At 41.4% G+C, this 27,748-nt stretch overlaps 1 protein-coding gene across 1 annotated transcript in view; it reads right to left on the bottom strand.

Annotated features, from left to right (window-relative positions):
• FSTL4 (follistatin like 4) overlaps positions 1-27,748 on the bottom strand; it is a 218,397-nt gene that overhangs the window by 121,658 nt on the left and 68,991 nt on the right. The window contains exons 3-4 of the mRNA XM_035099403.2: positions 22,184-22,371; positions 16,687-16,807 (exon numbers count right to left, since the gene is read on the bottom strand). Of these exons, the coding sequence (XP_034955294.2) occupies positions 16,687-16,807; positions 22,184-22,371 (309 nt within the window). The remainder of the gene's footprint in view (positions 1-16,686; positions 16,808-22,183; positions 22,372-27,748) is intronic.

Below are 27,748 nucleotides of genomic sequence, written 5' to 3'. Positions count from 1 at the left end.
CTTAACATTTTAAGAGACCAGTGGGAAATGCCAGAAAACTCTGACATTTACCAATAAATATGAAGGATCATTATGCGTCTTTGCCTAATGACCAATTTCCTTCCTAATTTTTATTGCTCACCTGTAAGTGTCAACATTTTTCCACACGCATATCTAAAAATGAGCATCTGGAGGAAATGCATCATTGTATCTCCTTGATGGTATTTAGGCCCACCTGTTTCAATGCTTTATCTGTTTTAATTTATGAGATGGTTGGTTTGGGGTTGCTTAAATATATTATTTATACTTGCTGTCTTTGTTGACTGTGTAAGCTGCCTTGAGTGGGTGGGAGAAAGGCAGGCGGGCAGGCAGGCAGGCTAGGGTAAAATTAATGATATTTACTAGTAAACCTCAATAATCTCAAAGATTGCAGTCCTAGGCAGTCAGAAATCTGTGGGACATATCCAAACTAGAAGTAAAGATATGTCCCTACCCTCATTTTCACAGAGACATACCCATGGAATACAATGAGAATGTCTCCTCAGTAAGCTTAAAATTCTATACTTTACCTGGGAGCTGGCATCATTCAACCCTACAGGGCTTACTTCTGAATAGAAATGTAGAGGACTGCATTGTGGCAGAGAAATCCTATTGTGGTCATAGGCGGCGGGGGGGGGGAATCCATGGTGTGTCTATCACTGTTTCCTATGCCCTCTTGACTGGAGGTGGGAGCAGGCGGCATGAGGAGAAATAAGTATATGCCAGTTCTGGGAATAAGAGAATCATAGAACTGTAGAGTTGGAAGCGACCACGAGGGTCATCCACTGAAACGCAGGAATCTTTTTGCCCAATGTGGCGCTTGAACCCACAACCTTGCTAACAAATAGTTGGCAAAAATGCCATCAGATGTCAAGGAAATAAGCAGCTGTCCTATTTTTAAAAGGCATCTGAAGGCAGCCCTGTTTAGGGAAGTTTTAAAGATTTAATTCTGTGTTGTTTTTAACACTCGGTTGGGAGCAGCCCAGAGTGGCTGGGGAAACTCAGCCAGATAGGTGGGGAATAAATAAATTATTATTATTATTATTACTATTAAGACAGCACCAGGCAAGTATCACTGGAGAGGCTATTTCATAGCCAGGGTGCCATAGCTGAGACGGCCTGATCCCATTCCCCAAACACCCCTCCCAACAAGGTGACTGCTTACAGTGGGGAGCCTCTTGTATCCAACCCTGGAAAATTAGGGATCTAAAATGTGCGGGGAACCTCTGAAGATATATGAGGCTTCCTGCTCTAGCTGCCTTCTAACTCATGGATGGCGACAGAAAAAGGGGGTGGGCAGAACTTATGCTTTCATCCAAACTCCCCTCCAACGTGGTAAATTGCCCATTTAAAGAACATTGGAACCAAGATCCTATAATAATACAGTAATATACAGAGAAAGAAAGAAAAAAGTTTAAGCTTCTCTGATCTCATTTTATCTCTTCCTAGTGTGTTGTCATAGTTGTTATATATTTCAATGCACTTAGTACAATTTCCCCAATTGTTAGGATTTTTTTTTAATCTTGGGAGTTCCCTTCTCTGCTCCTTTTCACACCAAGCTGCTTCTTTCTTCCTTTTAGATTCTTTAATGCTTCTTGATGAAAGTACTTCATACTCATGCAATACTTGTGACTAATTAGGACACTGATCTCATGCTTGTCATCATTTATGAAAGTGAATAAGCCCCTTTCTAACAAATTATTATTTGAGCTGGCATGGCAAAGTGAATGACAACCAGAGAAAGAAAGAGGGATGGGTGGGTGGTTTTTTGCTTTTGCTTTTTTTCATCTGTGAACAACTCATTTCAGGCCTGCAAGTTGCTGTACCATTTTTTTTTTCGCCAAAGAGGGAGAAAATTAACAATTCTTCAAATAGCAAGCTTATACTAATGTTGCATGGATATGTCAGTCTCTTTCAGTGCAGCAAAAGACACAAAATCAGACTTTGGCTTAAAATATCAGTCTCTTTATGACTGCATTTGTCAGGCTGCCTGAACATAAGAGATACACAATTCATGCATTCAGATGGAAAATATGCTGGCTAAAATTGAAAAATTGGCTTTGGAAACATGGCATCATATGCTAGAAGCAGATTGACAGATGGTCACTTCTTCCAGTTGCTTCTCGTTTTCCATCTCATGTCATGTCTAGTCAATAACACCCCCCTCCCACTCTCTAAAAAAAGACATAGCATTAGAGACATTTTTAGATTGTAAATTAGCACAAGACATACAAAGTAGCAAAAACTATATAAAATTAGGCCATCATTTACTGGGATGTAGGACTTTCAAGACTTCCTTCAGGGAATTCTTTCTGCAATGAACTTTCCCATGCTGACATCTAATGCACAATGTGCAGTGGTGTGGTTTTTTCTTTCGGTAGGCAGGAATAGTCACACATGTGACTTGTACTGCAGGAAGGGGAAATAGTAGGCCAAGGGGCTGAATACAACCCTCTGGGTGACTCTACTTAGCCCTTGGGAGTCTCCTGAGACACATTTATTTTTCCAGGCTGGATCCCTCAGTAATCCTGCTCTGTGACCTTCTCAAGTGTTTTTGTCTGGTTAGAATACATCATTGAACTCTGATAATACCCCTTGCGGGCTCAGCTGTCGTGGGCTCTGCCACCCATTGAATGCCATGTATGTAGGAACAGAAAAGACCTCAGTACCACTTGTTTTTGGTTCAATCAGGCCACAACTTTATTGACTACAGGTGTGAGTCTGACTTATGCACTGGTTATCTTCTGCATCAACCAGCCTGCTGGAAGGTTTTCCTGGGGTCGAGGACATGATGTCTCCCACCAGCCATTGGGCATCCTTTGAGGGCTACGGCAACAGCAGCAGGGGCGTGCCTCAACTGCCATGCCATGGACAAGGTGAGCAGACTTGCTGGGTGGAGGGGAGATAGGAATGGGTGAGTGTGTGTGGAGAGTATGCCGCCTACCATTGCTTTTTCCTCTGGTATGTGGCCCTGGAATGCTGCTGAGAGGGGAAGGTTGCCCTTGACCTGAAAGAGGTTCTTCCCTCCAGTTGTAGTGGTACAGTCCAGGCATAGTTCACAAGAACTAGACCTTTGTAAGTTTACCTTGCAATGTGTACTCTTATTCATCGCAACTGGTAACTTCTGAAAGGAAAAGTATGTTTGTCTACGTAAAAACGATACACAGATAACAGCATTGGTGTCAGAGGGTCGTCGTGGCTACTCTAGAGTAACTCCGCTTGAGTCCAGTTTGTCTTCAAAGAATTTTATTGTGCTAATTATTTACAGCGTAGAGACAGCTTAAAACATGATCTCTCATCCCGAATCAGAATCCGGCAATGGCGTACGTCTGTTCCTACGCCAGCAAAGTAGTCAGGGCACCCCAAAATGCCTCCCACTTGACCTGCGTCGCAGCGCTCTCCTTACTTCTTGCGCCAGAAGGAGCGATGCCCTTTCAGTTTCCTCCCTGAGCAGTCAGTGACCTGGCTCTCCAACATCCCTGAGCCCCTGTCTGCATCCCTCCACCCCCCCCAGCTTTCCCATTGTTCCTCACTCTGATTTCCCTCCCCCTCCGAGTCTCTCTCTCTCTCTCCCCCCCCCCCGGCTGCTTCAGAACCACTGGTGCTCTTTGTACTTGATGAGGTGGACGTCAGGATAATGGGGGCTGGCTCCCTATTGGGGAGTCACCCTTACAATTGGGTTTTAAGGGAAATAATACTCCTCTTCCATATAATTAAACTGTCAGGGGAATTTGATATTTTGATCTATTTCTGTCTATAAAACTCAATGAATAAAAAAACAACAACTCTTGCAAATGTAAACACTGAAGAGAATTCTGTTATAACAATTATTTGATGAAACTCCTTTGGTCTCCCAAATACCACACGTTGAAGCTAATCCCAGTAAGCTGGAATAATCTTTTAGTGTTTGCTCTGAGCCCATCAGCTCAGAATTTTGACGATCAGTCCAACTTCATTTCTCAATTTAATGGCTTAGAAGGTTATTCAGGTTATTCAGGCAGTGATATGCTGGAATCATTTGATACAGTTTTCACATATAGTCACAATGTCTGTACCCACATGGATTACCACTACTGTGTAATATAGACCTCAGTGAGTTTAAGGCACTTTCCCTTTTCTTTGGGCTGCAATGGAAATGTGCCATCGGAAGAGCTGTAACTTAGTGGTAGAGCACCACCTTTGCAAGCAAACGTTCTCATGGCATCTCCCCTGGCATCTCCAGGTAAGACTGGGAATGTCCCCAGCATGAAACTCTGGAGAGCTGCTGCCCATCAGTGTGGATGATACTGACTTATATGGATCCATGATCTACATCAGAATATAACAGGTTTCTATGTTCCCGTTTACAGAGCTGCAATCCTGGATCACGCAACCATAGGGGATGTGAATCAAATTCCTATCTGCTATAGACAATCAGTCTTGTGCAGTTAACTCAGCTCAGATGTCTCTTTAATGGCTACAACCCTCCTATGCATCTCCAAGAAAGAGGACAAAAATAGCACATATTTGCATGGAGTTTGCACAGAATGTAAACATGCTGATTTACATGCGTAGTTGCTAATTTAAAAGTAATTGCTGCAAAAGAAATAAAAGTACAACATGGAAGACTGTGACTAGGTGACCTGTGTGCCTATTCTGCCTGAGGTCCAGACACTAACTGTTGAGCTTGCTTTTCTTATGGTTCTTTATCTTTAAACTGGACTTGAACCAGGCAGTGGCCTTTCAAACTGAGAACAGCCACCCTAAATTCAATGCACCACTAATTGTGCTTAAGCCCATTATTTGCAATGCAAGCCAAGTGTGCACAACATTCATTACCTTACACTCATTGTCTGTCTCAAACAAGAGGGCCTCTCCATTCCTTCTAAATAGCCAAACTAAGAGGGGGGGTGGCATTTGCGGCTGCAGTCTTCACCCACTAGGGAAGAAGTTTCATTGACACAGTTGGACTTACTTCTGAGTAAACATCCACAGGATTGTGCTGCTAGGTAGCCAAGATCTGGAGAGATCTGCTATGGTATGACTTGTTACTTTTTTTTTCTCGTGCAAAAAGAGCTCTCATAAAGCACCTCTGAGTTGCTTTAGCTGTAGACTAATGTTACATTGCAACATTATTTTTCCCCATCCAGTATAAATGCAGGAAACACCACCCCCCCATCTTCTTTAAAATGCAACAAAATAACCAGTAATGACAAATGTGTTTCACAAAAATTCCACAATCCCATAGGTACAGCAGATTTCCTGGGCGTTGATTAATATTGGGCCTAGATGATAAATGAGATCTCCTGCTACTTCACAATTGCTACCGTAGTGGAAAGGAAGAAATTTCTATTCATGGATCAAAGCTGCAAAATTATAGAGCATGAAAGGACCTGGGTTAACTAATCCAGTCCCTTGTGCCGTGCAGATTCACTGGAACTAAATCATCCCAGACAGAGGTTCACCTGGGCTCTGCTACAAAACCTCCAGAGAAGGATATTCTTTCACAGTATTAGTGTGTGCAGCACAAATGTTGTTGCTGTTGTTGTTTTTTAAATAAACATTCTGCCAGAATGCATATTTGACTGCTTCCTTAGTCCACACCATAATGGAAAACCAAAAGCCTCTTCTGCAGGGCAATCACAGGGGTATTGACCTGTGATATTGGGGCCCATGCACAGAGATATGATGAAACTGCATCGACAGTACTGGGGAATACAGCTCCAGTAATTGCTTCGCTTCCTTCTTCCTCTTATTTTTGAAAAATCTTAAACATGCATGCATGTGCTCAGCCATCATGCAAAGTTTGCTCTTAGGCCTCCATGCTCTGTCGGGGATTATACGTGGAGAATGCAACAAATTAGCAAAATATCCAAGTGTGGTTTCTAAAGGCACTGGACCCAATCATAGCTGAAGCAATTTGTGACGCTCCTGTAGATTAAAGTTTGTTGGACTGTTCCCACCCACCCACATCTCCTGCTTGGCCACAACAGGGCTATCTCACTGAATTGCTTATAATTCATTCTTCTGGGAGGCATCGAATAAACAGGCTGTTTAATAATATTGTTGCAGAGTATATTTTTGAGGCACGCATGGCTCAAAGGCAATCGCTTCAGTCACTTTGAAGGAATCTTCATTTCTTCCCTGAGGAGGCTTAAGTATCATCTTTCAACATTGCCTCCGTCTGATGTGGGACGAGAGAAAGTCCCTTGCTTCCTATGGCATCTTTGAAGTGTGGCTACGGCATAGTTTACAGGAGAAACAAATCAATGTTGGTAAACTAATGAATTATATTTCCTACTTTGGCAACAAAAACCTGCAGGAACATGAAAGGAGACCACATACTGAAGCGGCAAAGTCTGGTGGGTAAAGAGTAGCATCCCATTGGCTGATATTTTAGGACCATGGTAGTTTTGTCCTGTGGATTTCAGAGCTAGGCTGCAATCCTAGACACATGTACCTGGGAGTAAAGCTTATTGAATTCAGTGGGATTTACTTCTGAGAAGACACACATGAGACTGTGCTGTGAGAACATCTGCGCACTGCTTGCTGCTGTCTTGGACTGCACAGTAAAGTATTCAGCAGATGTGCTGCACATTCACAGTTGTGTGTTGGATTAGTCTCCTCCTTTTTGTCCCTCTTCATTGTCCCACTACCAATTCCTGGGCTCTGAGCCTTCTTCCCTTAGGGGTTTCCCAGCAGGGCTTCCCTCTGTGACATATTCTCTGCGCCCCTGACTACTGAAATGATTTCAAGGGAACACAAAGCAGCAACAGGGGAATGAAGAGGCTGAGAAAGGCCCTTTCTGTTTGCAGTTCTTAGGATCCAGACCTACGTACAGTGGCACCTTGCTTCTCAAACGTAATGTGTTCTGGAAGTCCGTTCCAAAACCAAAGCGTTCCAAAACCAAGGTGTGCTTTCCCATAGAAAGTATTGCAAAATGGATTAATCCGCTCCAGACTTTTAAAAACAACCCCTAAGACAGCAATTTAACATGAAGTTTACTATCTAACGAGACCATTGATCTATAAAATGAAAGCAATAATCAATGTACGGTACTATAAAATAAATAAGACAGTATTGTAGATGATAATTTTTTATATAAAAAAAGCAATTTTCTTCCCTGCACTGATGATAGTCATTGTTTGGAAGGGGGGCTTTTATCTATTTCTGCAGTCACACAATCAATCCATCAGTAGCTGAACTGGGTTCCACACAGTCCCAAAATCAAATTAACCGAAAAAGCCTCAAAACCAAAAATGCAAAATAGCAAAAACAAAAGCACAAAACTTAATCCGTTCTGGAAGTTTGACTTCCGAAATGTTCAAAAACCAAGGCGCAGCTTCTGATTGGTGCAGGTGCCCTGGAAACAATAGCCAACAGCCGCATCGGATGTTTGGCTTCCAAAAATCGTTCGAAAACTGGAACACTTACAAGGTACCACTTTATATGGAGAAGCAACCAAAGGCTTACGACTCTTACACAACAACTGCTCTTTCTTAACACCTCTGCAGGATTGATTCTGCAGCAAGGCAACAAACAAATGCTGGCCTGCCGAGGAGCTGTAATCTATTTCTTAAAAGAGCAGTGCATGCACATTGCCTTGCCTGTAATTGAAAACCCCAGTGACAAAAGACATACACAGACTGCTATGCAACAACATGTATTATTGGAAAGCACAACATGTGAGCACCCAGAGATGCAATTTGAGAACACCCAAAAGGAAAGAATAGGGAAGGCTTTGTGAGCTTTGTGAGAGCTAGATGAGATTCGGAAAGTACCTGATGCCATTATTTGTGGATTGGCCTGCTAACAGAGCCATGCTGTTGTTAGCAGCCCCAATAAAAAGACCCCCCCCAAAAAAAACTGGGCTGTAGTGTAGCAGATAACACAAGATGACTTTGTTCTGAAACCACAGTGTACTTCTGTATAATGTTTGGAAGCCTGATGCAATGCTGAGCCAAGCCATCATGAATTAATGTCATTTTGGAGAACTCTAGTGAGCATTAAGTTTATAATATACAGAGACTTAAAGTTCAGTGTTAATTGCATGTTATTAATTCACGCTGTGTTGACAAGACAGAATCATTGCGGTTGAATATATGTTGTCCTTCTCTTTGACACACTTGTATTGCTAATTGACCTGCCCGCATTGATTATATTATGCAGCGCTAGATGACATTATTTCCCCCTCCCAACCAGAACATCACACCTGCCAACTTTGCTCCCCTCTTTGTCTCTTTAGGGAATGACACAAAGGTGAAGCTAGAATGGACTTGCCTAATTTTAATGACCTCCAGTCAAATTTCATTCCAAAAGATCTATCCACAAGCAGTCATCTGAGCATATTGATAGTCCTACTCAGCTGGGCTCTAAACTTTCCAAATTGCTAGATTGTTTCCATGCCAATTAATTGGGATCATGCTATGCTGCAGCTCATCTGTAGCTGCTCTTATTCCCGTTTATTTCTTTTTTGGTAGGTCATTGTATGTTGAAAATAGGCAGGTTAGGACCTTACTAGCACATCTCCAATGGCTGGTTCACACATGCACGTTCATCAGTTGATGACCACATGACCAAGTGATAACTGACATGTAGGGTACAGTCACCATAGAGCAAACAGCATGGATCGAAATCCCATAGAAATTGCTTTCATATCACTGCACATCACTAAATACTTTTTTGTTGTTGTTATTTAGGATGTTGGTGGCACTGTGGTCTAAACCACAGCGCCTAGGGCTTGCCGATCGGAAGGTCGGTGGTTCGATTCCTCGCGACGAGGTGAGCTCCCATTGCTTGGTCCCAGCTCCTGCCAACCTAGCAGTTTGAAAGCACGTCAAAGTGCAAATAGATAAATAGGTACAGTGGGAAGGTAAACGGCGTTTCCATGCACTGCTCTGGTTCGCTAGAAGCGGCATAGTCATGCTGGCCACATGACCTGGAAGCTGTATGCCAGTTCCTTCGGCCAGTAAAGCGAGATGAGCGCCACAACCCCAGAGTCGCCCACGGCTGGACCTAATGGTCAGGGCACACCTACCCAGGGATTTCCTTTTATTCTGTATGTTTGCTTTTAAAACTGTTGAATGTTTTATTATTTCTATTGTTTTTAAAATCCATTTTTACTGCCACTTTTGATAAATATTTTATTCATTCCATTTTATGAAAGCTGTTTAGAGATATATTTCTTGCTTAGCAAATAATATAAATAATTATTTCAATCTAAATAGTTACCTGAGGGAGCAGCTTACATATTTGATGGTAAGTAATCTTTTTTAAAAAGCAAACAAACAAACAAAACAGAATTTGTATACCATTTAATTATCAAAATTAATGGCTTACCTAAAATATAAATTAAAATAACCAATAAAATCATGTGTTAAAAATAAGCTGAGAGATATATTAAAAATACAGGTGAAACTCGGAAAATTAGAATATTGTCGAAAGTGCATTTATTTCAGTAACACAACTTAAAAGGTGAAACCAATATATGAGATAGATGCATGACATGCAAAGCAAGATATGTCAAGCCTTTATTTCTTGTAATAGTAATTATTTGTCATTAGGCAGGTCAATTATAAATGGAATGTAATTAATGAAATGTAACAGTGATGTTTATTTTTGTTCATTTTTGGATTATTGTAACTATTTGTTTTATTACATTACTGAAATAAATGCACTTTTCGACAATATTCTAATTTTCTGAGTTTCACCTGTATGTTACGGTATATTTACATGTCTGGGCAGGTCTGCCTAAACTAGAAAGCTTTCAGTAGATGCCAAAAAGAGTACAGCAAAGGCACATGCCTAATCTATTCCCCTGGAGGGAATTCTTATTTGCTACAGGTGAATTTGCAAATGGCTGTTTTGCTAGCCTGATTAAAATAAACTTCTGCTCAGTTAAACACTGAAGGCACTAGAAATACTACAAATAAGTTTCACAAAACTTGTCTAGCATTCAGAATCCCAACTTTGTGGTAGTTTGTACCCAAATGGCAAAATGGATTCATTTATGGGAAGAACAGAAAGTCTGGGGCACAGTCTGGCAATCCTGCAGTCCCAGTTGCACACAGCAAAGCAATCAAAGTTTTAAAAACCTAAGGGTAGCCATAAGACTAGACAGCACAGCTCATCAAATCCGCAAGGTTATACTTCCTTTAAACTGCTGCCAGACACAACAACAACAACAACAACAACAACAATTTATTATTTATATCCTGCCCATCAGGCTGAGTTTTCCCAGCCACTATGGGCGGCTCCAAATAGAATATTAAAAACATGATAAATACATCAAACATTAAAAACTTCCCTAAACAGGGCTGCCTTCAGATGTTTTCTAAAAGTCAGGTAGTTGTTTATTTCCTTGACATCTGATGGGAGGGTGTTCCACAGGGAGGGTGCCACTACCGAGAAGGCCCTCTGGAACAAGTCTGATACAACTTTAGAAGAGAGTACATTAGATTTGGATTTAGTGATGTCACTGAGCTAAGATATTTATTAGGTTATAAAGGATGCTCAACAATTGTAACTTCAAAACCCTGCCAACATTCCCAAAGGAAGGCCAGCTTAATCTTGTACAGATCGGAAGACGTTGGTGCTATATTGGTATAAGCCTGCCATAGACATGGTGTGTATGTTGCTACCCCATATCAGAACTGGATAAAGTCCCATTCATAAGATGAACAAGTGCAGAGCAAATCTAGCTGAATACTGCATTTTTTTTTTGGTTCAAGCAAATGAAGTAGGTTAAAAATAAGTAGCTGCTTAATAAGGAGTTCTTTGACTATGTTAATTGAAGTTACCAAGTATGTAAAATAAGAAGAAACCAAATTCCTAATGCACTCTGTGAAATCATTTTGCATAAAAGCATAGTTCCTTGAAAAGCATTCATCATATAACAAATCCAGAATTTTGCTGTAAATCATTACTCATGAAAAAACTGGTTCCTTGAATAGTCATTCATTAAATCAAGCCACAAGCACACATTTTAGAGTACAACAAACTAAATTAGCAGGTAACTTTATTAAATAAATATGAGTTTAATTTTTTAAAACAAAACTTCTGTGTTGCTAAATAAAAATAAGATTAATAATATAAATCATTATTATTAATAGTAATAACTTTCTTGTCACTCTAGGAAATATTTAAATATTCAGATCTTCCTTTCTTTTCACATTTCATGTATTGGTGAGACTTGCATTTTGGGGCTTGCAAATATGTGACCTGGGAGCTGATACTGGTTGCCACAAACACAGAATTATGATCCCTGAATTCTTCTCCAACTTAGATTTTACTCCATGATGGAGAATGGCTCTTTTATCTACATCCATCAAATATGCCCCCACCCCACTCCCTTAAAAAAAAGGCTCACAAAAAGCCCTTGGGAAACCACACTTCCAGTGTGTGGTATTTAATATTGACACTCTGCCACACTGTGCAGCATCACATCAGGTTGTCAGGGAATATTTAGTTGTAATTCCTGCATTGTAGGAAGTTGGACTAGATGGCACTTTGGGTCCCTTCCAACTCTACAATTTGATGGTTCTAGGTAGCGGAGAGGTCTTCCTGCCCTCCTACCTATTGCTCGGAGCTCATGAAGTCAAGTGAAAGCTTGTGGGGGGATTATGTGGGAGAGGAAAGGAATAAATTTGTTGAAGGGAGAGATGAGGACTCATAAGGGTGCGGTTAATTGAATTTATATTGATTCTGAAACAACCCATTTCCTTGATTACTTTGGGCTTATTTAAGCTGAGGAAAGATTGCCCACCGGTTCTTACTTATAACCTTGACAGAAATACAGACCTTTGTTCTATGATAGCTGATGCAATTCTATTGTTTCTAGACATACTCTGGTCATCTGCTTGACATTGGGAATAGTCACTCAAATGGCCAAAAAACTGTTCAGATGGAGCTCTCCAGTGGTTATGCTAGAATATAGCTTATTTTGCTTTGACAGTGGGCTACAGTTTGGTGTACATTTAACTGCCCTATAATTTCAAACACATTTTACTAATTTTGGTCTTTCGGTAATGGTTTGCACCTGTTTTGGGTTTCATTGCCTATTTAAAAATCAATGAACCACAAATACTTGAGGCCTGTTGAAACTAACCATATTTCCTGTGACTTTGAAAAACTATTGATCCAAATATGCTCCCCAGTAACTGCATGTCAAGTCTTTATAGCAAGGTTAATTCACTTTATAGCCTTCTTAACACAGGAGGGTTTATGCTTTATTACATATCCAGTACTCCAGATAGGATGCAATGAATTTAAAGTATCCACAGTGCAAGGCAGTTCCAGTGTGTTAACCAAGCTCAGCATTCCCTCTCCAACCTTCTTAAAAAGATTTTTTTTTATTTATTTCAAATGGGAGCACAAAAACAGAAGCTTGTACTTATTTTTGTTTGCACTTAAGAAGGGCAGAGAGTCACCAGAAAAGGTCAAATGCTATTTCTGTAGTGTTTTTAGTTTTTTTTTTTTTTGCGGGTCCATCTGACAAACATGGGACAGAAAAGCATTCATGAAGCAAAATGCCACTGCTTACGTAAGCCTTGGTGTAAAAATAAAATTCTGAAGTTCTTAATATTAGAGAGAGAATAATGTTCCAAGTCTTTCGACTTCTGAACTCCTAAAAGGCAGGTTATTGTTATGCAAAGCAGTCTTCCCTCAAAACTTAAGTTTAAAAGTTTCATTGGAAATGCTTCTGGTACCATTGTCAATTTCCTCTAGGGTCTAATTCCTGGCAAAAGGCACGCATGAGTTAGTGACGAGTGACCCCCCCCCGGCTCACCTCATGCTTTCACCCTGTGATTTTTCTCAGAGAACTATCAGGAAAAAGTGAGGTCTTTCCAAGGATTCAACCAAGCTCCATAAGGAAGGCCCAACCCTGCCAGACTTTCCCTTTCCCAAGCAAATTTACCTTAACATCAGTCGAGAGAGTGAGTAAAGTGGGTAGGTTTGAAACAGCTGGCATCGTATAGGCCTCTGGCTTCTGATCTCAGGGGCATCCTTAGACACTTGTGTGCATGAAATATACTTTAATTGAATTGTGATGCACTAGATCCTAAAATCCCCTTCAACTGCAACCGCGCACATGCTCGGAAGCATCAAAATCTTAACTATGAGGCTTCTCAGGCCTGTAATGTCCCCTGTTATACCTGTAGATTCCCTGCCCTTTTCAAGGATGGTTAGTTTGCTTGGGAAAGGAGGGGTCTGATGGGAAGGGCTGTCAAATGGTGGGCCTAATATAACCTGGGTCTTACCTTGAGAAGGCATTGGAACTTGGGGGCTGTATCCAATGCTAATCCTACCCAGAGCCATTGAAGTTAGTAGATATGACTGACTTAGGTTCATTAACCCTGCCCTGGGGGTCCCTTTTTCTTAAAGCATTAGTAATTGCTGAAGGGGGCTTTGGGGGGTGGGTGAGTTGCAGAAAAAGACTTGCTCCATCATTTCCACATCTGTCTTTTTTCTGTTCCAAATGAGCCCCACAAGCCTGGTGACACCTCACAGTATCCTGGGACGGTGTCTGGGCTCCAGCATCCTAGCAGGGTTCACTTCTGACATTTCTTGTGGGCTACCCTTTAAATCAGACATCCCCAGACTTCGGCCCTCCAGATGTTTTGGACTACAATCATCCCCCATCATCCCTAACCACTGGTCCTCTTAGCTAGGAATCATGGGAGTTGTAGGCCAAAACATCTGGAGGGCTGCAGTTTGGGGATGCCTGCTTTAAATCATGCATCCCCTCCCCCCATTTCTAAGTACCGGGTGACTGAGCGAATGCCATTTTTATTCAAATAGTTTAAATACTGCCTACATTTAAACAAAACTCTTAAGTGGTAATTTTGCCCAATGCCCGTAATACAGCATCCCTCTGGGGCACTGAACTGCTCACCACAATCACAAGTTAATCCCACCAAAGAGCACTAGAATAGGAGGGCTCCCAGTGCTAAGGGTGCCTTTCAAGCCTGAAGTTGGTCCTGAGCCTCTGTTGACTCTGCTTGCTCCCTCATGGAGTTCTAAACACATGTTTACAAAGGTGTATTTCTCCGTTAGACGTATTAAATCTAGACTTCGCCTCAGACAAAAGACTCATTAAACAAAGACTAGATGACAATGAGTTACAACACAATCTTATGACTGGTGATGGGGCTTGTTCTCCCTTGAATCATGGTATTACTCCATTGTACCAGGTTCCATCATATCTATCCGCCCTCTCCGCGGCGTCTCATAGATTTGCGTTCATCAAAGCAAGGTTTAATGTTTTTCCATCAAATGTACTGAACCATAGATTTTCCAAAGGCCAAATTTCTGTTCTATGTGCTTGCAACAACAGATCAACAGAATCTCTTTATCATACAATGTTTAATTTCCCCCTGTACATTGTAGCCCGGTCCAATATTCTGAAGCCGTTAATCCTGGAAATCGCCGATAAACCATTCGAGTCTCACCTAGCATGTGCGTTACAAGACCCTGATCCATACAGGACCCTATTGGTTTCAAGGTTCTTGGTCTCAGTCCTCACGTACAAGTAACAAGCCGGAATGCTCCATGATTATTGATACCCTAATATAGTTTTCTAATACAAAATGATTCATCCAAGGTCCATCCAAGGTTCTTCCCCCCAAATGCTGAAGTGTAATCCCACAGATCTACTCTATTTATATGCTGGAAATTTGTATCTCTGTTTTTTTTACGTCTGATTTATTTTTGTGGTGTGGGCTTATAGCCGAAATAAAGATTTATCTTATCTTACAAAGGTGTTGAACACGTATCCATTGCATGTCTGCTCCAAATTATCCCTCCCCATCCCAGAAAAAAGCTGTCGTTCTTTTCAAAAAGTTGCTGGGAGAATTATACATGCTTACTTCTGTATACATTCTCTAGTGTGGACCTTTGCTACAAAAGGGTAAATAAGAGAAAGATGGGTGCTTTATTTGTATTCCATCAGCGGCTTCAAATATTGATAAACCTATTACACTGATTAGCCTACTATTGATCAGAAATAGATAACCTGTACATTGTATCTTAAAGACATATAATGTAGCAGTTGTCATGCTTTCGTTTGCTGAAAGATGAACTCCCAGCTTGATACAAAATGAGACCATCTCAAAAGAATTCAGAGTTAATACATACAATCTTGACTCTATTCTGAGCTCATCGCACCAGACACTTGCTCATACCTGGTGCAGGGAAAGTTTATGGATGGGCCTCCATCAGGATTGCATTAAGCCTAGACAAGGAACTATGGAAATTTAAGAAAGGAAGGAGTTAGGGGAAAGGAAGGAAAAGTGATAATGGCAAGAGGAAGAACTTACAGTCCTGATTTCTTAAAGAGTCCGGAGGATTTGAATTACCATGGGCTTGGGGATGAAGTGAGATTGTCATCAGAAGCTGCTGTCCAACAACAGGTATAATCATTAATTTCAGCCACACATTGCCATTACTGGAGAATCAAATGTTTAGATATGGCCCTAGAGAGGGGCAATCCTTTCAAAGTTGTTGTTTATTCTCAGGAGACAGCAATAAAACAGAGAAGAGAATAACTTCACATGGCAATATTTGAACTCCAAACTTTTACGAAAAGAATTTGTTTAGTTGCTAAACACAAACTGGAGTTCCATTACCTGCTGACAATACACAGAGGGGAAAAGTCAAGTCCATGTAGAAATCACCTTGTATACATTAAAAACAAAATGCATAAGCTACAATGGCAAATTCTCAGTCCTCTCAGCGCTAAAACAAACCAACTATGATCAAGATTACACACATCAACTCCCCATTGATATAGAAAGGGGAATTGCAAATGATCGCTGATAAACTGTTTCTTGTGGGCTGCAAGAAATACCATGCATAATCCTCCCACTAAAAACAAAACACCACAATAATGCAACCATCAAAGCCATCACTAAAGCAATCTTCTTCTGACATCTGTTCCATAAATTACTATTAACAACCGATGGGCGGGAGGAACCCCTATATTCTTTCAACATTTTCATGAGTATCACTCCCACATTTCCACTCTAGGCACAAGTAGATAGATACTTGCCTACTGGCAAACAAAACCCTATCACAGCACTGAAATCTAATGGAAATGAAAACATGTTTTCACCTCTAATTCTTGAAGAATTATATCCAACAAGGTATGTTTTAAAAGCAACAACACAAATCATAGAATCACAGAGCTGGAAGGGACCCCCTGCAAAACAACACAGTCACCCATCGGATTCGAAACCATACCGGACCCTGCTTAGCTTTTGCAAATGTGCTAGTAGTTTTATTACTCCATTTTGACAACGCAAAGGTAAGAGTAAAAGAAGTGTGGGGACCACGTGTAGTTTGTGTAAGAAATCCCTGCCCATAATTTCTTGCAGGAGGGGGTGCACCTTCATTCATACCAAGCATCCTTTCCCTTGCACGATCACTTAAGCATGAGACGAGCACGAGAGTGCTCACCTTCCACAGAATTATTATTCCCCCCCCCAAAAAAAATTCATTCAGCCCTTGTGCCACTTTTGTCATCTGCTGCTTGGTAACAGAATGATGAAAAATGCCTTAAACTCTGCCCGGGGGGATCCAGAGGGTTCAAGGGGCAAAAAGGTCCTTTAGGACCCTTTCTCATCCTATGTTTGTTCTGCACATACATATGCAGAGGATTCATAGAATATAGATAGCAATAAAGTTACTTACGGAATGCAGTATACAGTTCTTGCAGAGTTAAGTAACCATCGTTGTTGTAATCATCAAATCGGAGAAGATCCTCTGGTGTACAATCCGAGAAAACTTCTTCCAGGTCGTCCCTTTTCATCAACTGTTGACAACAGGAAAAGAGGTGGAATCATTAGAATTACTGAACGAAATTTAATTGAATATACTTTTTACTGCATGGAAAAACTGAACACTGGGATATTGTGGGGTGGGAAAATAGGCCATAAAAAGTACATAAGCTTGGTAAAGGTAAAGGTAAACCCCTGACTCTGGGGTTGCGCGCTCATCTCGCATTATTGGCCGAGGGAGCCGGCGTACAGCTTCCAGGTCATGTGGCCAGCATGACAAAGCCGCTTCTGGCGAACCAGAGCAGCACACGGAAACGCCGTTTACCTTCCCGCTGTAGCGGTTCCTATTTATCTACTTGCACTTTGACATGCTTTCGAACTGCTAGGTTGGCAGGAGCTGGGACCGAGCAACGGGAGCTCACCCCGTTGCAGGGATTCGAACCACCGACCTTCTGATCAGCAAGCCCTAGGCTCTGTGATTTAACCCACAGCGCCACCTGCGTCCCTTACATAAGCTTGGTATGTATAGACAAAAATTGCATTTTGTTAGGAATGTTGAGCTTTTCCTGATGTTTTTCATCATTGCTTGAAGGCTTCTATAAAAAACAACAACAACATATTACTATTACTATTACTATTATTATTATTCCGCCCATCTGGCTGGATTTCCCCAGCCACTCTGGGCGGCTTCCAACACAATATTAAAATACAATAATCTATTAAACATTAAAATCTTCCCTAAACCTTGTATGAGATCAAGGGATTAGAAGGCAGGAGTCGCCAATAAATCACCAGGAGTCATCAATCACCAATGTGATTGTTTTATGTTGCAAAATTTGTTGCAATATATAGAAATATTATACATCAAAACTAAGCTAAGCCCACTCCCTTGGCCATACAACATGCATGTTGTGATAGAAAAGCCTGTTAACCCTACCCAACAACAACAACAACAACAACAACAACAACAACAACTTTGTATGAAGTAGGCAAAAATGTCTCAAAAGCCAATCAGGAAATGTTCAGAAAGTTCCGATTTAACTCCTAAACTGGCTAATCCCCTACTTCCAAAAACTGTGGGAGGGCAGAATGCAGCATTAGCCGACATTCACACCCACATAAATGTGTGACAACGCAATACAAGGAAGTCTCATGATACCATTTCAAAGATGGGGTGGGGGCAAACATGAGAATGCAGACGGCCAAGATCCAAGTCACCGAGGATATAATAAAAGAGTGCTTCATATCTTCATGATATCAGACATGGCTCATCATTGGTGACAATGTCAAGTAATAATGCTAAAAACATGACCCTTCATCCACCATGTAAAATAGTCAATAAAAGTGAAATCAACCACAACTTCCAGGATACCTTTTAAAGATATTTCCCTTTGTCTGCTTTTGTATTGAAAATTGATTAACTTTTCACAATACTGACAAGCTCCTTTGATTTAATGCCAGGAACGAAATCACTTTAGCAGTTATGAATTCAGCAGATTTATGAATCTGACCCTACAGACACAGCTTTAAATGAAAATAATATTTCAATTACCATAGCTGTTAATGGGCTTGTATACTCAGAGGTTTATCTGATATTTCACAAGAATAAGGCTGATGTGTGTGTGGTGGATTTCAATCAAATGTTTTTAGCGGCTAAGACTGAATTTGTATCATGAATTAAAAGAACAAAAAATGACCTTCTACTTATTTATTGCTAGGGGCGCTTTTCTCTCTGAAAAGAATTATTTGACATTAATTGAAGCAAATAAGTTGGCAATTCTCCAAGGGCTAAATTCCACTTTCCCTTAACTTTCCCTCTCTCTTTTTTTTAAACCAATTCAATACTGGTTAGGGAGAAAGATTTGGCAGATGTGTTGCAACAAAAATATGGTCTACATTAAAAACAAAAACAACCTATCCTTCCTTTCAACCGAGTTACCTCGACCAACAGAAGCAATTATCGTGTTCCTACATTAATTTTTGATCAATCGTTTCCTATATAATTATTATGGCTTCTCACTTAATATAACTGTTATGGCTTCTCATTTATTTATCAGTATACAATATACAAGACCACTGACAGTATATACTGACAGTATATATGAAGTCTGCCCAGACTGTCATCTTATACAAAGCCCTGCTACATGCAACAGTTACATCCCTAATTTGACATATGTAAGAGAGCCTAGGAAGTAATACATCACAAATAACTACATGCCATATGAGAATAACTATGATGTGGAAGTCAAGATGCGCTATGAAAATTTTGGCTTCCTGCCAAATCCTCTGCAAACTTGTCTGCAAACTTGGAACATAAGAATATAGGAATCTGTCTTGCACTGAGTCAGACCATTGCTCCATCTAGCTTGGCATTGTCTACAGTGACTGGAAACACCTCTCCAGTATTTCAGGCAGGGACTTCTCCCAGTCCTACCTGGGGATGCCAGGGATTGAATTAGGACCTCCCACAGTGCAAGGCAGATGCTCTACCACTGAACTATGCCCTTTCCCTAACTGGACACAGCAGAAAGGAGGCCACATTTGCTCCCCATGGGGTAAATAGCCTATGAGGACAGTGCCCCAGCCATCTCTTTCTGTCTCTTGAGTGACTTGTTGTTGTTGTTGTTGTTTAGTCGTTTAGTCGTGTGACGTGTCCGACTCTTTGTGACCCCATGGACCAGAGCACACCAGGCACTCCTGTCTTCTACTGCCTCCCGCAGTTTGGTGAAACTCATGTTCGTAGCTTCGAGAACACTGTCCAACCATCTCGTCCTCTGTCGTCCCCTTCTCCTTGTGCCCTCCATCTTTCCCAGCATCAGGGTCTTTTCCAGGGAGCCTCAGCTTCAGGATCTGTCCTTCCAGTGGGCACTCAGGGCTGATTTCCGTAAGAATGGATAGATTTGATCTTCTTGCAGTCCATGGGACTCTCAAGAGTCTCCTCCAGCACCATAATTCAAAAGCATCAATTCTTTGGTGATCAGCCTTCTTTATGGTCCAGCTCTCACTTCCATACATCACTATGGGAAAACCATAGCTTTAACTATACGGATTTTTGTCGGCAAGGTGATGTCTCTGCTTTTTAAGATGCTGTCTAGGTCGAGTGACTTACTAGCTGCCATTTGCTCCTGCAAAACTTTGCAACATCACTGCAGCATGTGTGGCCAGCCATACCTTCCTCTGGCTTGTCTGGATTCCACTGCCAGGGAACTCATACAAGGGTGCAACGCTTCAGGGACTGAAAAATAATAGGTCCCTGAAACAAAGGAGTCCTCCCTCTACTTCCCTTAGTAAAAACAATAGTTCTCTCTCTCTTTCTCATCCTCCTTAAGCCAAAACATGTTACACTTTAGAACAGGCATAGGCAAACTCCGGCCCTCCAGATGTTTGGGACTACAACTCCCATCATCCCTAGCTAACAGGCCCAGTGGTCAGGGATGATGGGAATTGTAGTCCCAAACATCTGGAGGGCTGGAGTTTGCCTATGCCTGCTTTAGAATGACCAAAGAGAGAGCCCTAGATTTACGTAGTTGTGCAAATATGAACATATTTTATTCTAAGTGAAAGGCAATGCAAGTATGACGGAACAGGTATGCCCCATGCCTCAGGGGTGTTCCTGAGTGAATGTCCTTATTTTCCTTCATACAAACAAATGGTTGCTGTTTACCCCTAAGGGAGAGAAGTAAAGTGCTCACCACTCAGCTCAGCTGAAAGTCAAGGCATATGAGAACACAGCTCATGTCTATGTGCCCAGGAGTCTTGGCAATATGCAAGCCCTCCCTCCAAACAAATAAATCTGCTAAAATGATAGGAATTCTGCTCATAAGATAATGAAAACCACTTCTTTCATTCCATTGTAACATGCACCATATATAGTAGCTACTCCCAATGCCTGATTACATTTGCATTTTGCTTTGTCAGTGCACCACACACACACACATACACACACAATGACATTTTGCCGTTTTTTGAAGCCTGAAAAATATTATCACATTTCTGCTCAACCAATTAGTGCTCATTCATGAATTTAGCAGACATTGGATGTTATATGGTCTTTCCTTCTTTGATCTATCATAACAACTCAGCCAAAGAGGTGATTTTGCAAAACTTCTCATTCAAAACACTTCAACATGCCACGTTATTGTGACAATTAAGTTGTTCAGATATTTAATCCTTTCAAGGTGGGACTGACTAGGAGTACATTCCAGCACATAAACAAACAAAACAGATGGAGAAAGAAATATTGTGCAAGGGCTAATCAACGTTTCAGTTAGGATGCTTATTAGCCAAATTCATTATGTGGTTCCCATCCTTCCCTCTCTCCCTTAGTTCAGGGAACTTAGGGATGGGGCAGTATTTGCCCTTTTCTGGTCTTTTGCAGAAGGTGAAGCAGCATCTTGCTGCCTCCTGAAAACTCACAAAAAATATAGCCCATCATCAGTTGATGCCTCCTCACCCCCAACCGTCAGTGGGAGAGATGGGAAGCAGAGCTCATTCCATTGAAAATTCACTCCTGAAAATTCGCAGAGGAAAAGGAGAGAAACTACCCGGAAAATCTCCTAAGAACATAAGAAGAGCTTGTTGGATCAGGCCAATGGCTCATCTAGCCCAGCCAGATGCATGTGGGAAACCAAGTATCAGAACACGAGAACAAGAGTACTCTCCCCTCTTGTGGTTTTCAGAAACTGTGTCATTTTACAAGAACAAATGAACATGCTGGATCAGATCAAGGGTCCATCCTTTTTCCTGGTTTGCTGGATCTTTCTCAAAAATACATAATCAGGGCATGATGGGAATAACCTTCTACAACATGGTGATAAAGACAATCTCTCTCTCTCTCTCTCTCTCTCTCTCTCTCTCTCTCTCTCTCTCTCTCTCTCTCTGTGTGTGTGTGTGTGTGTGTGACACCACCATATATCTAAATTTATCTATTGTCAATCAACACTTCTGCAGCTACAAAATGATATTGTACACGTGGGTGAGAAAGTGTTGTTAATGAAATTTTTAGTATTAGAGCATCTCAGAAGCGGGAGGGAGAATCTATGCTGATTTTCGTAATTAAATATTTCTCAATGCAAATAAAATCTGGTATCTGTCAGCGAGCAGGGCATGTTTTAAAAAAGATGATTTCAGGCACAAACCTATATTTGCCAGAGAGCTAAGGAGGGAAAAAAAGTGGCATAGAAAATTCTTATTTTGCAAAATATCCTTAACAATATAAAATAAGGCCACCGCTTCCTGAGGCAGATGGGAGAAAAGTCAGCTACGGCAAGGTATTTCATAGTCTAATTTTCAGCAGAGTTTTACAAACAGCTAGTCTCTTGAGGATTCCACTGTGGTTACACTCAATTTACACTTTGAATGAGAAATGCAGTCCACTTCATAATTTGATTTTCATTGAACAACAAACCCACCTGAGCCAATTCAGAACTGCTGAGGTGCCCATCACCATTAATATCCAAGTGGTTAAACATATCTTCAACTAAGAAGCGCTTCTGGGTTCTCTCATCTCCTGGGTGATTTTGCTGCCTCTGCCGGTGAGATTGAAGGTCCAGCAGGATACCTTTCAGTTGACGGTAGTCTGCCATTGTACACATGTCACCTGAAAGATAAAACATGATTATGTGACTCTCCCTGCTTGATCTGCTTGAAGACTGCACTTCTACGGAGGCAGAAAAGGTGCCGCCCAAAGGGAGATGCCCTCCACCTACTGAGGATTTCAAAAGCAATGCTTTAAGATGATCCTAATGAGATGCCCTTTCATAAAGACAAGGTTTTTTCCCTCCCTAAATCCTACCTCCAAGGAACTTCATCAGTATCTCACTTTACAGATTATACGGCTTCACTCAGCAGACAACCGTGTAAAATGTAGTATTTGCTGAATGCATTAAATGTCCTCTAGATGCTTCTTAAAAGGTATCCTTATTTGCCCCCACATAGTCGCAGTTTATGCACCGCTGCGTTTCCACAGTGCAGTCCGGCTTTTCTAATATATAAGGAGAAGATTAGAGTGTCTTTGAAGTGATGATCATAACTAACTGAGTCTCAAGGCGTGAACTGCTGATTCTCAGACGGAAGTGCTGTGGCATCGTTTGCACAGTGTAAATATGCCATTTACAAGCTGAAACTCAAATTACCAAACTCGAAAACCATTAGTTCTGCAGCTGTGCTACAAAAGTTTCAAAACTTTTTTTAAAAAAATAAAAATAAAAATAAACAATACTGCTTGAAAGGGGCTGGTGGTACCAGGACCCACATGTCTTTTTTTAAAAAAAATAATAATAATTTTTATTGGTTTTATAGAAAAACACAACACTTTAAACACAACAAATACAAATACAAACAAAAATAACAACAAATACAAACAAAAATAACAAGAAAAAATAACATTACAAAAAATAACAATAAAAACACAAAAATCAAAGTACCCCAATCCTTTTCCTTTAACATTGTAAGAGGGGACTTCCTCGAGTTCCCTCTATCTGCGGTTCATTTCTTATTCATCTTTAGCAATTTCCCAGGACCCACATGTCTTAACCCTCCCCTGTGCTGTTTTCAAGCTCTGACACATTTGACACCACATCACATAATAGGATGAGGAGGCTCTGCCAGCTCGGATGCTCTGTGCACTCTTCTTCGACTGCATCTTAGGAGGATGTACTTGGTAACATCTGCAAAAAGAATTCCTTACTCTAGAAGGGAGCACAACTAGCCAAATCAAAGACTGGAACTCAGCTGGCCAGGTACATAGCACTGTAAAGCAAAGAGGATGGAGAGGAACTCCAAATCTTCCCAGACGTTTCCCTCCGATATAAGATATCCTGATTAACATTGGACTGACTTCCTGATAATGAGTTCAAGATTAGGATGATAGGATATGTAACCAAAATGGGACTTCTGCTGGTTTGTTGCTTGCCCCCCCCTTTCTGTCAGTGGAGGTTGGGACAGGGACCAGTGAAGTGTGTAAGGGACCACTAATGTTCAGAATAAAAAGATCCCGTAAGTAAGTCTGACTGGGGAGACAGTGGGCAGAAATGGAGTAACATTGAAGCAGAGTATGTATTAGTGGAGGAGCCAACATTTTGTTACAATCAGAGGTGTAGGAAGGGGTGTGTGGACCGCCCCAGGTGTCATTGCTGAGGGGGGGGGTGACATTCGGTGCGCCACCCACCCACGACTCCCAAGCCTACCCCAAGCCGTTGATTGGGGGGGGGGTGACACTTGACCTTGCTACGCCTCTGGATACAATTGTATCCTTTCAAGAATGACTATGTTCTAGAATCTAAAGAGTGTTTTTATGTGCATTTTGTTGGACACATTTAGAAACCTCCCCGGTAAAACAGAGTTTCTGGTTGTGGGAAGGTGTCTAAGGCTGTTAAACAGAACATGCTCAGAAACTCTCTATACTTTTCACATGAAATGCATGAAGGTCCAAAAAATAAAATAAAAAATGATTTGCATGCCTGTGGAGACACTGGGAGGCAAATCGCTTTAGCTCTTGTGTCTTTGGGTGAATGCCTGAATCGTGCTTTAATGGAAACTCAAATCATGGGAGAAGGAGAACACCAAGAAAACAGAAACTCTTCCTTTTAAAACCCCACTCCCACAATAAGCAGAACTGCACACTGTAATTGGTATATTAATCAACTAAAGCTTTAGGCAATTAATCAAAGGATGCCACTTTTAATCAGTAAGTGCAGATTTTCATCAGTGGGGCTGTGAGTTAATAGCATAGTTGTTATGTAACCATTTTAGCTCTGGTTTATCTATTTGAGAGGAATGGGGGGGGAATACTAAAAGTGACCTTTCCCTTTGCCCATCAGCACTGGATTTTGTTTATGAGGTTGTAAATTATTATACACTTTCCTTCACTGTCTCAATATATATTGTGGTGATGGGCAATTCAGCAAATGTAATTTAATCAATGTAAATTTAATTGACTAATGAACACAGTAATTGGTAACATGCCATTTAATTAATCAAAAAAACATTATTTAGGCTGCAGTCCTAAGCACCCTTACTAGGCAGCACTGCCTGTATACTGTTTTGGGAAGCTTGAATTGAGTAACTTCACTTTTAACTGTGAACTGAACCAAATTCCATCTCCCACCCCCAGTAAGCATAGCATGATCACACCCAAGTATAGCGTAAGACCTGTCTACCTTCTATCATATGAATCTGCCCAATAATGCCTCCAGAGAGAAGCTAATCCCTGTCCATTTTTTATCTCTTCCCAGTGCCAAAGTGACTGGAAATTTTATTTGCCCCGTTTTTCCAGTATCTTGTATATCTGGTTTCAGCAGTTGTTTTATACATAGTCTGGCTTTCATTGATTCCCATGCTTTGTATTGTTTCTATTGCTGTATTTTCTTGTGCTGTTTTACTCTGGGTGTATTGAAGCTTGCACTGAAAGTTTATGCTGCAGCATAGCTGGCAATTTAGTCAATATATAGTGTGGGATTCAACTAAGTTGTTGCATGCATGGAACAAGGTCCATTTGCACAACATGACCTTGCACAACATTGCCCTATGCATCTCCGGTGTCCCTTAAATCTCCTTTGGGGAGTTGGAGGAACCCTCTGAACAAAATTAGGTGGTCACAAAGAGAGGCTCCCATTCCCCATGTGTACCACACTCAGCACTACATTGAATTTTACCCATGTGGTTGTATTCCACTGAGTCCTACTCAAGGTAAACCCACTAGAATTAAAGTACCTAAGTTAGTCACATGCATTAATTTCAATGGGTCTATTCTATGTATTCAGTGGCCAGGAGTGCCTTCCATCAGCTTTGGCTGGTGGCCCAGCTACACCCCTATCTGGACAGGGGTGCAGAATGCAGCGGGCAGGCTGCTCATCGGAGCAATATGGTTTGAGCATATTATACTGATCTTGGTCCGACTGCACTGGCTACCAATTAGTTTCCGGGCCCAATTCAAAGTGCTGGTTTTGACCTATAAAGCATTAAACGGCTCAGGACCGCAATACCTCAAGAACCGCCTCTTTCCATATGAACCTACCCAGACCCTGAGATCATCTTCTGAGGCCCTTCTTCGTGTGCCTCCTTCTCGAAAGGTCCGGAGGGTGGCAACACGAGAACAGGCCTTCTCTGCAGTGGCTCCCCTTTTGTGGAATGCTCTCTCCGGGGAAGTTCACCTGGCACTTTCATTATACAACTTTAGGCACCAGGCAAAAACGTTCCTTTTTAACCAGGCCTTTGGTTGATCTGATTTACATCCTATGCTCTTTTAAAATGTGTTTTTGTGGGGGGAGGGGGGCTATTGGGTTATTGTTTTTATTTTTATTATGTATTTTGTGGTTTTATATCTTGATTTTATTCTGTGAACTCTTCCTCACCTAGAGAGAGTGAAGTCCCCATATTTAAAACGACATTGAAAAAGGATTCAAATGACCGGTTCAAGAGAGAGCTAGCACTTGATAAGCTACTCATGTTTCAGTTTGTCTTTTATGAATAGGTGTCCCTTTTTATATGAATGGCTAATCAAAGGGAGCATTTCTACTCAGCCAATTTATCCTTTAATATCATCCTGTGAGACGCATGGCTACCCCTCCGCCTGCATAGATAAAATCACTGCTTGACACCTCTAGCACATCAGGGCATCACTTAAGTCCTATTCAGGCACCCCCCCCCACATCCACAATTAAAAGCACATAAGGAAAGGGGAGGGGGTAGGCTGGCAATCTCTGTCCCTTCAGCATATAGTCTTCCCCTAGTTTACAGTCCTCTATAATTTGAAGGTATAGTTAAAGCTATGGGTTTCCCAGTAGTGATGTATGGAAATGAGAGCTGGACCATAAAGAAGGCTGATCACCAAAGAATTGATGCTTTTGAATTATGGTGCTGGAGGAGACTCTTGAGAGTCCCATGGACTGCAAGAAGATCAAACCTATCCATTCTGAAGGAAATCAGCCCTGAGTCCTCACTGGAAGGACAGATCCTGAAGCTGAGGCTCCAATACTTTGGCCACCTCATGAGAAGAGAAGACTCCCTGGAAAAGACCCTGATGTTGGGAAAGATTGAGGGCACAAGGAGAAGGGGACGTCAGAGGACAAGAGGGTTGGACAGTGTTCTCGAAGCTACCAACATGAGTCTGAGCCAACTGCGGGAGGCAGTGGAAGACAGGAGTGCCTGGCGTGCTCTGGTCCATGGGGTCACAAAGAGTTGGACATGACTAAACGACAACAAATAGGGTAGCTTGACCTCAGGTTCTTTAGGGCCTTATAACTAAAACTTTAAATCTGACCCAGCCCCATATTGGCAGCCATTGCAACTTCTTTGTTGTTGTTTAGTCGTTTAGTCATGTCCGACTCTTCGTGGGGCTGCCCTTAAGGTTGGTCCAGAAGCCACCCAGGTTTCTGGTAGAAGGGCTTAGTAAGAATACCAACCATCTAGCATTTCCCCCTGCCCCTACTTTTGCCTCAGGTTTGCTATCAGATATTGCGTTTAATAAGTATCATTGCATTTAATATATCAAGCAGAGATAGAGAGAGGTTTAAAAGCTTTCTTTTCCCCAAGGGACACTTAATGGAACAGTTAACACAGAGACCATTTCTTTTCAATATTTTCGTTCTTTTTACAACACATACCAGTATTAAATTAAAATTAAAAATTACATATGCATAAGAATCATAACAAAAGAGAAAATGGGTTGGATCCAGAGTGCCCTTTGAGGGAAGGGGAGGGCTGCGATCCAGTAGATGTGCCTGCTGGAGGAGGAAGAAGGGTGATTTTCACCAAAGCCCACTTTCGCCTGCCATGCCACCACCTGCTGCGCTTCAAATAGGGATGGGAGTTGGTGGGATTTGCTTGAGGTCACATTGAAAGGCAAACCTACCTAATTCACACACTTTCCAAAACAATGCATGAACTGAAGATCCTTTAAAATCTGCACTTCTCTGAATTTTGCAGCGCAGTTCTCCAGACACAAAATTGTGTGCATAAAATGCATGCATTTGTGA

Source organism: Zootoca vivipara, chromosome 2, assembly GCF_963506605.1.
Source record: "Zootoca vivipara chromosome 2, rZooViv1.1, whole genome shotgun sequence".
NCBI classification, from domain to species: Eukaryota; Metazoa; Chordata; class Lepidosauria; order Squamata; family Lacertidae; genus Zootoca; species Zootoca vivipara.
Note: the sequence above shows the minus strand (reverse complement) of the source record. Positions and strands in the feature narration are given on the sequence as shown.